This window comes from Callospermophilus lateralis, chromosome 7, assembly GCF_048772815.1.
Source record: "Callospermophilus lateralis isolate mCalLat2 chromosome 7, mCalLat2.hap1, whole genome shotgun sequence".
Classification (NCBI taxonomy): domain Eukaryota; kingdom Metazoa; phylum Chordata; class Mammalia; order Rodentia; family Sciuridae; genus Callospermophilus; species Callospermophilus lateralis.
The window spans coordinates 26,587,515-26,599,891 of record NC_135311.1 but is presented as its reverse complement, the minus strand read 5'-3'; the positions used below and the strand labels follow the sequence as shown (position 1 = coordinate 26,599,891).

Genomic DNA, 12,377 nt, shown 5'->3' with positions numbered 1-12,377 from the left:
CCTGTGGAATTAAGTTTTGTCTGAAAAAGATATCTTTTGTTAGCATTTACAGGTAGGCATTCTTAAAAAACACAGGCTCTGAGCAGCTCCCATAGCAATCTGAATCAGGAAGTACAAGTTAGTGGCTGGAAGGAGGGACTAGAAGTCCTTTCTGAGTGACTGACTGTGGAAGAACCAATCGGAAGCCTGCGAAAGTGCGGGGAGGTGGGACCAGGAAGCCTGCTCCTCTGGCCAGGCATTACATGGTTACCATGGTGACGCAAACAACATGGAGTCTGCTGCCCATTGTTGGGGCAAAAGTTTTCTGAGTTTTCCTAGCCTCTAGTATTTTGTTTGATTTTGTCTGCATTTTCCCCGTCTGGCCAAGATCCTACTAGGGTTGCGGCTTGCTTTGTCTCTGCTACCAGCAGTTCCAGCGCTTGTAGTCCCGCATCCTGCACTTTTTTTTGTGGCTCATGGGTGCTCCAAATTTTTTAGTGGCAGATGCCAGTGTTACCATCAGATTTTAAGCTAGTCTGTGTTCAGCATTAAGGCCAAGTTATTTAAGGGTTAAAAGCACTGCTGGCCGCTGGGGCTAGGACCCCATAGCAAGCAGCAAGCAGCAGGTCAAGTCTTGTCCCCAGTGGCTGAGTCACAGCCTTTCTGATTCATAGGATAATCATGCAGCAAAGAAGTCAGTACAAACTTTCTGAGTATTGACAAAAACAATAGAAAACTGAAATTTATTTCTCTCCAGGTAAACATCACATTTTCTCTCCTTTTTTCTCATTCTCCTAGCGCTAATTTCTAGAACATAAGGGCCAAAAAATCTTTTTTTTAAAAGCATTTTGTTTAATATTTATTTTTTAGGTGTAGATGGACATAACACAATGCCTTTATTTTTATGTGGTGCTGAGGATTGAACTGGGGTCCTGCCCGTGCTAGGCGAGCACTACCTCTGAGCCACAATCCCAGCCCCCAAAAAATATTTTATAAAGATTTAAAAAACAATTTTAAAAAATCCACAAAAGCACTCATTCCATGGAGAGGACTCAACTCAACAACACAGCCCATTAATCATCTGAATTTAGAGTCTCTAGAATTGTACCCCAATATTAAAATGTTTAACGTCACAAATTTTCCTTTTGTCTAATTCACTTACTTTCTACAATTCAGCCCACATACTCTGCAATCCTATGCATGCTTAACTTCTGGAGAGAACTTTCAACTTCACTAAACTTTTAATATTTAAATTGGAGTCCCCTTAAGAGCAGCATTTGTAGCTTTTGTCCTGGCAGCTTAAAGACACAGACCTTCAGGCCCATGTTGGACGCCAATTGCCGGGTTTCTGTTCTCTTTACTAAAAAGCTCAGGGGTCCATCACTCCAGTTGAACTGGGCTAACTGGGCTGCAGGAAATGACCACACAAGAGACACAAATACTTTTTTCTTTGGGGTCGCTATGACAGCTCCTCTGACCTTAAGGGTCCACGGGAACAGAGAGAGTGAGAGCACCCGCTGACCCCTTTTATTTATTTATTTTTTGTTAGCTACACATGACAATATAATGCTCTTGACAATTCATACATTTGAATCAAATGGGGTATAATTTCTCATTTTTCTGATTGTACAGTTTGCAGAATCACATTGATCATACAGTCACCTATATACATACAGCCATAATAATGTCTATTTTATTCTGTTGCCCTTCCTATTCCCCCATCCCCTCCCCTCCCCTCCCTCTACCCAATCTAATGTGACACACTTCTTTATTTTTTTCCTCCTCACAACATCATACATGTATTCTGTATAACGATGAGGGTCTCCTTCCATCTCCCGTGCAATTCCCCTTCTCCCTCCTTTTCCCTCCCACCTCTCTTCCCTATTTAGCGGTAATCTTTTTCTCATGCTCTTTCTTCCTATCCCATTTTTGAGTCAACCCTCTTATATCAGAGAAGACATTCGGCATTTGTTTTTTAGGGATTGGCTAATTTCACTTAGGATAATCTGCTCTAATGCCATCCATTTCCCTGCAAATGCCATGATCTTGTTATTTTTTAGTGTATAAATGCCACATTTTTAATCCATTCATCTATTGAAGAGCATCTAGGTTGGTTCCACAGTCTAGCTATTGTGAATTGTGCTGCTATAAACATTGATGTGGCTGTGTCCCTGTAGTATGCTCTTTTTAGGTCTTTTGGGTATAGTACCAGAAGGGGAATAGCTATTGAGGAGAAGTTATTTAAATGAGGCAAGGGGTCAGGTTTCAGGGGGCTGAGTTATCTTCATGATGTCCACTGTCAGCAGGTTGACTGACACCTGGGTAGGCCACACCCAAGGGCACAGTAAGAGAAGGGGACACACACAAGGCACTTACATGGAAGATTCTTTCCTTAACAGGGCAAGGGATTATGTTACAAAGGAACAAGTGAGCATAGCTCCACCCATGGGGCTGCAGCAAGACACACCTATGCACCAGACACTGACCCTCAGACCCAAGAAGTTTGGGGGAAGCTCTGCCACATTTCTGCAACTGAGTGCCTCAGCACCCAGCCAGGGAGTGTGACTCAGTCACCTGTGAGGTTGGTCTCCCACACTTCTGGAATTAGCCTTCTCCAAGGTCATTCACCCAGGAGGTTTTTGTCTATCCTTTTCCCCAGCTAACCCTGTGTGGGGTGGCTCTCAGGGTTGTAGTGGGCTGGAACTTTCCTGTGGCCACTATCAGCTTCTCACTCTTTGAAATCCAGACCCTTTCAGAGTTTTGGAGATAATTACTAACAGGTAAGTGATACAAAAGACCCACTCATTAAAAAATAAGCTAGACAGCTGGGTGTGGTGGCACACATCTCTAATCCCAGTGACTTGGGAGGGCTGAGGCAGGAAGATTGCTAGTTGAAAGTCAGCCTCAGCAACTTTGTGAGAACTTGTCTCAAAATAAAAACAAAAAGGAAGGGGGATGTAGCTCACTGGTAAAGTGTCCATGGATTCAATCCCCGGCACCTTACACCGGGGAAAAACAAAAGATAAAATAGATAAAAAAGATAAAACACTTAATTCCAATAATGAAAAAAAATTACATTCTTGAGAGTTAATGTTGAAAATTAAGAAGGTTATTTACCACACCAGAGTGTCTAGGTAAGTACTTTATACATGGCTGATGCTTTGTGATCTTTATACCCTTGGGCTAGCTATAAGGCGCCAGAGGTCATTCAGACTGAAGGGCAGTCAACCTGGGGAGGTCTCAGACTTCTGGCCAGCCTCAAGGAACTAGGGGGGTCAAGTTTCAACATTTCAACTTTCTTAACACAAACTTGAAAAGTTACTTTCGCTGTATAATCAACTTAGTGTAAGTTGAATCCCAATATGTTCCAGTGCCTACCCCTGACTGACATGGAGTAATGACCTCAATATATATGTTGACCAACAGATTAAATAGATGATGTAGTGGGAGGGGGGAATTTTTTGTTCTCTGTGTTTTATGTTAGTCTGGGAAAGGCAACCTACTCAGGGTCTTCCTACTCCACACTAAAGCTTGGAAGAGCTCCTAAATCAGGAATGTTTTAACCCACTTTTAAGCATTCCCATGTCTAGCAAGCCCACATCCCATCCAAGCTCTTGATACATGTAGGCCAACAGCTACATATTACCAGAGCTACTTGTCGAACATATAAGGCTGGTCCTGGGAATTGTGAATAAAGGGCAAGGGCCCAAGAGTCTTTCACTCAGATGAAACCATCCACCTGAACACCCACCAGGAACCCCCAGGTCATAAACCAGCAGCAGGAGACAGAACACTTGGAACCATTTTTATGCTCACAAATCTCAGTTGTGAGCCCCTTAACACGTTCTGGGCCCGGGGCTGAAAGACATGAGGGCCGTGGTGATGCAGACCAAGAGCAATTCTGTCCTCTATTCTGAAGATTCTGTGATCAGGAGAAGCATGTGAAGGAAGTGATCACTGCTCAATCATAAAACAGGCTTAAGTAAGCAACTCGGTTCCGATGCTGTCTAAATTCTTTGTCTGTGGACAGCTGCAATGAAAGACAATGTTCCAATGAGAATCCTCTGCCTTCCTGTGTGTGTGTGGCACTGGGGATTGAACCCAGGACCTTGCATGCAAAATAGAAGCATGCATTCTAGCTGTGTGGCCCGGTAAACCCCAGTTTCTAGTAATCCAGCCTTAGTCATTTTCTCAATATATGTGCACATCTACCATTTATCATCTTACTATGATAAAAAATAATTGCTTGGCTTCTTGAAGACACAGATTATATGTCTAATTCTTTAATGTTACCCATGTGCCATAGCACAATTATATTAATGTTATATTAATTATTAATGTTACCTATATGCCTTAGCACAATTATATTAATTCCACAAATATAAGTATTTGTGGAATTAATCCTAAATTCCACTAGGAAAGAAGTATATTTCAAGAAGTATGATAGCTAACAGGGAGGGAAGCATATGTTATCATTACTGTGTTAAATGCTTTTCTACATTCTCTCCATTATTAATCTTTACAACCATATCAGATCAACTCTGTTGTTATTTCATTTTAAAGGTAAGAAAACAGATGCTTAGAAAAGTTAAAGGACTTGCCTAAGATCACATAGCAAGTCTACACAGGAGCTGGTATTTGAACCCAGGCAGTATTATCCCCAGAGTCTGTGCTCTTCACCAGAGTGCTCTATAGCCCTCCAATCATTTAGCACTCAACTTTATGTCAGAAAGAGCACTGCATTAGGAGTCCAGTTGTAGGACCTGTATGAATCAATCTTCCTGGGTTCCAGTATCACCCATTGTCTTAAAGGGATATTTCTCCTGAACCTACTCCAAAAGATGACTTTAGAAACAAATAAGAAAACATGACTTTAAATCAGTCCTATACACGGTTGAAAATCTAATGAAACTATGTAACTCGCTCAAAAGGATCCTCATATTTCTATGCACACAAAACTGTGCATATAATTTCAGGGGACCATGAACAAATTCATTTACAAGCTTCTGGTTATTAACCCTTGATATATATGAACATATTAAACAGAGCGATCTACAGAAATCCAATCTTATTACCTCAGCTTTTAGAGTTCTTTTCTGTAGACTTGGAACCTGAGCCCAGTCTGGAGATCCAAATTTCATTGGCCAAGTAACTTTTGGGAATGGCTTCTTCTCTAGGTTGTATGCACCAGGGCTAGAAATTTAAAAAAAATACAAACATCATGTCTAATGAGTCAGTGGCATAGGACAAACTCCACTAGTAGGTAGCAAGGCCATCACTGAAGTAGGTTTAACCTCTTGGGAGAAGGCAATGGACTGATTAACTTTTTAACACTGGGCAAGCGTGGGGTGCTTTTTCTTGTTAATGTATTTCTTATTAGCTAAGGTAAAAGCTGCTTTTTAAAAATATTTCTACAATTCAGTGTTCTGAGCCGGGACACCAGAAGATCTCAGAAGAGGTGTTGATAGAAGAGATCCATGATAATGGTAAATTAGTTCTTTGATTTGAAGTTGGTGGCTAAAATGCAGAAACAATCTATCTGCAATCTAGGGACATCAAAACGGAACCAATTAAATTTCATGGCCATGGATTATTTTGGAATTGCCTTGGTTCCTCAAAGTTTGTCTTTTGAAAACTACACTGAGATTTCTTCTCGCTCTAGCCAGAATGGCAATTATCAAGAATACAAGTAACAATAAATATTGGTGAGGATGTGGGGGGAAGGGTACACTCATACATTGCTGGTGGCACTGAAAGTTGGAAAGCAGTATGGAGATTTCTCAGAAAACTTGGAATGGAATCACCATTTCACCCAGTTGTCCCACTCATGGCATATACCTCAAAGACTTAAAATCAGCATATTATAATGACATGGCCACATCAATGTTTATAGCAGCTCAATTCACAATAGCTAAGCTATGGAGCCAACCTAGATGCCCTTCACTGGATGAATGGATAAAGAAAATCTGGTATATATACATATGTAATATGTCTCAGCCATCAGGAAGAATGAACTTTTGTAACTCCATATGATGTACAACCACAAGAATGGGAAGTTATGCTCCATGTATCTATGATATGTCAAAATATATTCTACAGTTATGTATAACTGAAAAGAACATATACAAAATAAAAAAAAACTTTATCTTTTGGTGTTAATTCTACTGTGGTGGACATGGGGGTCAAGATTCAACACTTCAACTTTCTTAACACAAACTTGAAAAAGTTACTTTCACTGTATGATCTTTGGACTTCTCATCAGTAAAAGAAAGACCCTGACCATTTGCTGTGCAATTTCACACATTCCGAATGGTTTCCTAACACATTAAGAATAAGCCCCTTAACCCCCAAAGTCCTCTCTACTCTTGCCTGCCCCTCCCTCTCCTCTCTTCCTTCTTGCTCATTGCCCTCTAGCCATACTGGCCTTCTTCTTCTTTCCCTCACACCAAGTTCTTTCCCAGTTTATAGCCTTTGCACTTCCGACCTCTTCTGCCCAGGGTGTGCTGTCTCCAGATCTTCCCCGGGTGGCTCGATCTTGTCATTCAAAAATCAGATCAAGTGTGATGTGCTCAGAGCGTCCTTTCTTACCCACTGCCTTCATGAACATCATAGTCCTGTTTAAAGTTTCCTCATAGCACCTTTCCTGGTCACTCGACTTCCTGGTTTGTCCACAACAGCCCCAGCTCATGGCTGCTTCCCTTTTACTCTCAGAAGTGTCACAGTTGGACAGATAAATTACATGGTCACCGTCTTTACTACTGTTGGTATTTCCTTGTGTATTTACTTCTCATCTATTTGGACTCTAGAGTCCAAGCTCAGAGCCTCGTGAGGTGGGTTTACTGCAAGAACTCTGCAACCTACAAAGTACAACCAACAAAGTAGCCAGGTGTCATGGCACAGATCTGTCATATCCGTGACTCAGGAGGCAGAGGCAGGAGAACTGCAGTCTGAGGTCAGCCTGGGTGATTTAGTGAAATTCCGTCTCAAAATAAAAAAGTAAATGGGGCTTCAGTACTGGGAAAACAAAACAAACAAAAATAAACAAACAAATGAACCCAAACTCTTTGGTATATTAGTAAATATTGACTGAAAGAGTAACTGTGATTTTGAAATTACACAAGGTCAAAGAGGATAAATTTTTAAAGTTGGGCGGGTTTTTATTTAGTGGGATGGTTTCATTATAATCACTGACTTATGGACTTCTTTTTCTATTGCTTACTGATGAACTATACTAGAGAAAAGAGGAGACATACCCAGGGAAATTGTCTTTTGAATAGCTCTGAAATCGAGGCATCAAGGCATTAAATGGAACAAAACTTTGCTTTGTTTTTTCCTTCCAATTCTCTACTCTCTGGTACTTGCCTGGGTGAAGTGTCGATTCCTATTATCAAGAAAAAATTCATTGTGTTAAAGGGAGACATACCTACATAGAAATGCTTCCATTTCAAAAACCCTCAACTCTCCTTTTCCTATTTATAGATCAGGTATGGTTCAGCCATTTCAAGATATACAAATAGGTTTATATGGATAGAAAACCAAGCTATAGATGTGAGTCAGTCATGCTGGATGTATAGGTTGTAGTAATAAATCTAGGTTGAGTAGAGAACCAAGACAACTTTTGCAGTCACTATGCCCATGGAAGTAAACATCCAATCAGAGATTAGGATCCTTGGTCCAAGGATGTCGCTCAGTGATGATGTACTTGCCTAGTGAGTCCCTGGGTTCCATCCCCACCCACTTCATGAGAGAAAGAGAGAAAGACAAGGAGAGGGAGGGAGAGAGTGAGAGAAAGAGATTGCGATCCTTTACTAAACATTAGACTTAAAATCCAATCTCACAAAAGGATAGAAACATTGGAACCTGTTTTTTAACTGATAGGATAATATGATGTATGTATGTGTATATATATATATATAAAAATGTACTTTGACCTCATGTATCCCAGCACTAAAATCCTTTGTTGGGACTGTTTTCTCAGTGAACTGTTTTTGCTCTTCCCAATATACACACACTTCTGCAAAGCTAATGCCAAACTTTTCATGCAGTCACACGGATCATCATAAAATCCCAGCATTTTACCTTGTTGGCTGGCTTAAACCTCATTGCTGTTCTGGCTCCAAGAGTATATCCTTTTGTACTGGTTGGAATCTTGGTGAGGTTGTATGCCAAGCCATAGGACTTCAAGTAGTAACATATGAATAAAAAGAGAGAATGAGTAAAGAAAAACATCAATACCACAGTGAGCAGCCTTCATCTGAACTACTCTGTAAGACATTGCTCTTTCTCTCTTGACTCCTTCAAGGTCAATACCACACAATAATCACATAAATAATACATGTAATTTTGCAAGGGGTTGTGTCATAATTTAGATGTGAGATGTCCCCCAAAAGCTCATGTATGAGACAATGCAGGAAAGTTGAGAGGTGAAATGATTTTGTTCCAAGAGCCTTGAGCTAATCAGCGCTTAAATTCCCCTCCCCAGCATAGAGATTAACTTGGTGATAACTCTAGGCATATAGGGTGTGCCTAGAGAACGTTGGTCCCTGGGGTTGCTTTGGGTTTATGTTATGTTCTTATGAGCAGAGCTTTTCTCTGCTTCCTGACCCTCATGTTCTGAGCGGCTTGCTTCCACCAGATGGTCTGCCTCCCCTCAGGCTCCAAGGAATGAAGCTGAGACCTCTGAAACCCATGACCCCAAAATAAACTTTTCCTCCTTAAAATTGTTCTTACCAGGTCTTTTGGTAGCAGCAAGGAAAAAGCTGATTAAAAGAGGGATGTGGTTGGACAGGTAGAATAAATGACATCTTTGTGCATTCTAATGAATTCCATCCTCTGAATCTCATAGGTCTGAACTTGTTCCAGTTGCACCTGGCAGCCTGAAGGTAGGGCCAGTGGGAAGGAACTGGCCTTGGCTCAGAGCCCTTGAGGTGGGGATGGAGTGGGACCATATGGAGACAAGGTTGCTTGCCTTGGTGGAACCTGGTCCTTTACTCTCTGTATTGGCTGGGACAGCTGGTTGCCCACTGGGCACTTTCTCATGCTCTGACCCAGAAGATCACAAAGCCTAGCGTTTGTTTTCCAGGGGACTTGGGTCTCCCTTCCACATCCAGGAAACAGATCCTTGTAAGGGAAAGTGAATACTCACATCTGTCATGTAACTTCCAGGACCTGTGTGAGGAAATCCCCTAAGAGGGAGAAAGTTGTTCCCCATCCGGTTTGAGGGATAGAAGTCAGGAAAGAGCCTCCTGGGTTGGCATGATCCAAAGGAGTTTTTATTGGGCCTCGCTGAAAATCAAGAAAGACAAACTCCAGGTTAGGGAAGGCACTGGATCTTTGCAAGCTGTTGGAGGAGAGGAGAGTCTAGACAGTAGAACAGAGGCCTGGGCCCCAAGGAGTTCTCACAAAAAACAGACCAAACTCCCCCTAGGGGCCAACTGCACTTCCTTCCCCTCCAGCCTTCCCAGCCTCACCAGCCTTTTCCTTCCCTGTGCTCTGGACTCCTCTGCATGCCTCCTCACCAGCTCTGCTGCAGCACATCTCTCACAGCTCCTGTAGCTCTGTGTACTGAGTAGTCAAGGGAACCAAGGCACTAGCCTGGCCCCAGCTGGGGAACTCAGGAGGGGGTGCAGGATCCTGGCTGCCAGCAAGTGGCAGTGCTGAGCAGGAGGTGAGAGTCCACACTTCCAGACAGAACCCAGAGGGCAGTGAGTCCAGCAGCTGGGCCAGGGGTAGGAGGTCTGTTAGACGCCCAGCTGGAGGGGCTGAGTGGGCAAGGGGGGTGGCAAAGGGCTTTGGAAACTGTCAGGAGGAATGCACTGCTGAAGTGGTAGAGATGGGGTTCAGTCTGAACTTCAAGGATGGAAGGAAGTTCGTGGTTTGAAGTTCTCTAAATTGGGCAAGGGCGTGCCAGGGGGAGTTGAGCTGAGATCTAGTTCCTTGCCAGGTTCCTCTTTGGCCCGTTTTTCTATTTTTTCAGCCCCTTCCAATCAGGTTGCCCCTCCTACCTTCCTGGGGGGATGGAGAAGGAGGTTGGGGATCCTGTGAAGTGAGGTGGGGTGGAGAAGATGGAGACCAGCATGAGCCTTTTTTTAAAAAGACTGGTGGCTCTGAGTGGAACAGTTAGAGTTCAGTGGAATCATAGAAATGCTTAATATTTTTAAAAAATTCTTGGGCATTCCTTTAATTTGAAACCCCCTTTTGCTTATCTCTAAATTGGGACTGATATTACCTTTTTGTAGGGATACTGAAAGGATTAAGGTGATAGAATCAAAACAATGCATTGCCTGGTACTTTGTAGTTGATCACACAAGAGGTGGTCATTACTGAAGATAATGTCCATCTAGCTTATGAGCACACCATCCATCCTAACCCATGAAAAAACATCAGTCTGTTTGTTGTTGACTTCTTTACCTTGTCTTGGATATTAACACTAACTTGTTTTAGTGGATTTTAAGTTGGCCTTAGGAGTTATCCAGGTGTGGGAGGTAACAGGAGACATAATGTAACCGGTTCATACTGCCCTTTGGCCCCTTAAGGATGACCTGGGATACACACACTCTCTGGGTTAGCAGTATCTTCATTAATTTATAATCTATAAAATTCTGAATTTTATAGATCTCATAAAGGTTCCCCCACAAAGTGATACCTAAAATGTATTTTGGAAAATTGTGGAAGCACTAATTTATAGTTTGCATTTAAAATATTTTTTTATGTTTTAAATAGACACATAATAATTCTGCATATTTATGGATTACCATGTGATGTTTCAGTATATTTTTACATAGTGTAATATGCAAATCAGAATAAGCATATGTTTGGCCTCAAACATTTATCATCTCTTTGTAATTAGAACAGTCAAAATCCTTTCTTTCAACCATGATATCCACCTTTAATCTCAGCAGTGGGAGGCTGAAGCAGGAAGACTGTAAGTTCAAAGCCAACTTTAGCAACTTAGTGAGGTCCTAAATAACTTAACAAGATCCTATATCTCTGGGTATGTGGCTCAGTGGTTAAGTGCTCCTGTGTTCAATCCCTGGTTTAAAAAAAAAAATCATTTCTTCCAGTTGGAGAAAGCATTTTTGTTTAAGAATTATCAAGGTCAGGGAGGCTAAAATCCTGCAATGCACTGTCTAGTTATATATAAGAATTGTTTCATATACCATATAACATTTAAAATGTCCTGCTGGTCTCTACAAAACCTTTTGGAAGTACTTATATATATTAGTACACAATTTTTTTCAAAGATAATATAGAGAGACCAGTAATATAGAAAATTGTAAGGAGGAGCCAAACTTAAAAGAAATAAAGATATAATCTCAAAGTTGCTGTTTAGTTTACTCCAAGCATTCTGCTCTCAAATTATGACTATGGCAATACCAATGGTAAATAGAATGTAAAGAGATGTTTAAATTAATTTTATAATTTTCACTTTCATTAATATTTTAGGTAATATTAACATTTCTAGGTTCTCAGTGTTTTTTAAAAATAGTGTTTTCATTATTAATGATAGGAGACATCTCATAAAGTATGCTGAAGATATATATGGCAACCAGTTTCTACACTGATAGACTGATCTACTTCAGACTAATCTCCTAGCCTAGAAAACCTGGGTAGAAAAGCTGGAAATATAAATAAACATGTTTCAAGTTATCAGAGATATTAAGGAAGAAAAAAAAATGCAGGGCCTAAATCAAAAACCATATCAAACTTCATTGAGGGGTGAGTCCAACAGTTGGTTATTGTTCTCTTTGTCATTTGCTAATTAAAAAGCTGGCTGAGAAGTAGAGTATTTGAGCAGAGCTTTGGACAGATGATTTGAGAACTGGGGAAAAAATTAGGCTGGCTATGAAGAGGGGGAGATTGGAAAACACCTTTAACTCTAAAGAGATAAACCCTGGAAATGAGGGTAAACAAGAAATAGATGAGCTCTCAAAAGCCTCTGAAATCCAGCTTTGAATTAACTCAATTCCTAATTGCACTAAAATAATTTGCTTCTCCCCTTCTTGCATGCAGGAGACAGAAGTAAATCATCTTTGAAAATAATAACATTGACACCCTGAACTGATATTTTTCCAGGCAGAATATTTGACATTCAATATAAAATAACTGCTCATAGTAAAATAAATCAGTAAGAGTAGTAGAAATAGACTCCAAGGAAATTCAAATTCCATTAAATGTGGAATTTAAAATAAACCATGCTTGGCTTGAGATTTTGGAGACAGCAACAGGACTAGTCGCATGGGAAACATTTGGAAGCAAAAGAAAACAAGGAAATGTGTGACCATGAAGTAAATCACAGCTTCTGGGGTAAGAGGAAGTCTGAGGTATCAGGAAAGAGAATTTCCTCATTAATTTCCTATTCATGTTGTCAATATGGGCTCACCTACATCCAGATTCAT

At 40.9% G+C, this 12,377-nt stretch overlaps 1 protein-coding gene across 1 annotated transcript; it reads right to left on the bottom strand.

The window, feature by feature from the left end:
* Positions 1–3,940: 3,940 nt before the first annotated feature.
* LOC143404132 (ciliary microtubule-associated protein 3-like) lies at positions 3,941–12,377 on the bottom strand. Its single transcript, XM_076862453.1, has 6 exons — positions 12,362–12,377; positions 9,125–9,264; positions 8,059–8,157; positions 7,233–7,360; positions 5,055–5,172; positions 3,941–4,009 (listed from the first exon to the last, which is right to left on the bottom strand). The coding sequence occupies exons 1-6, from the start codon at positions 12,375–12,377 to the stop codon at positions 3,941–3,943; spliced, it is 570 nt and encodes a 189-aa protein (XP_076718568.1).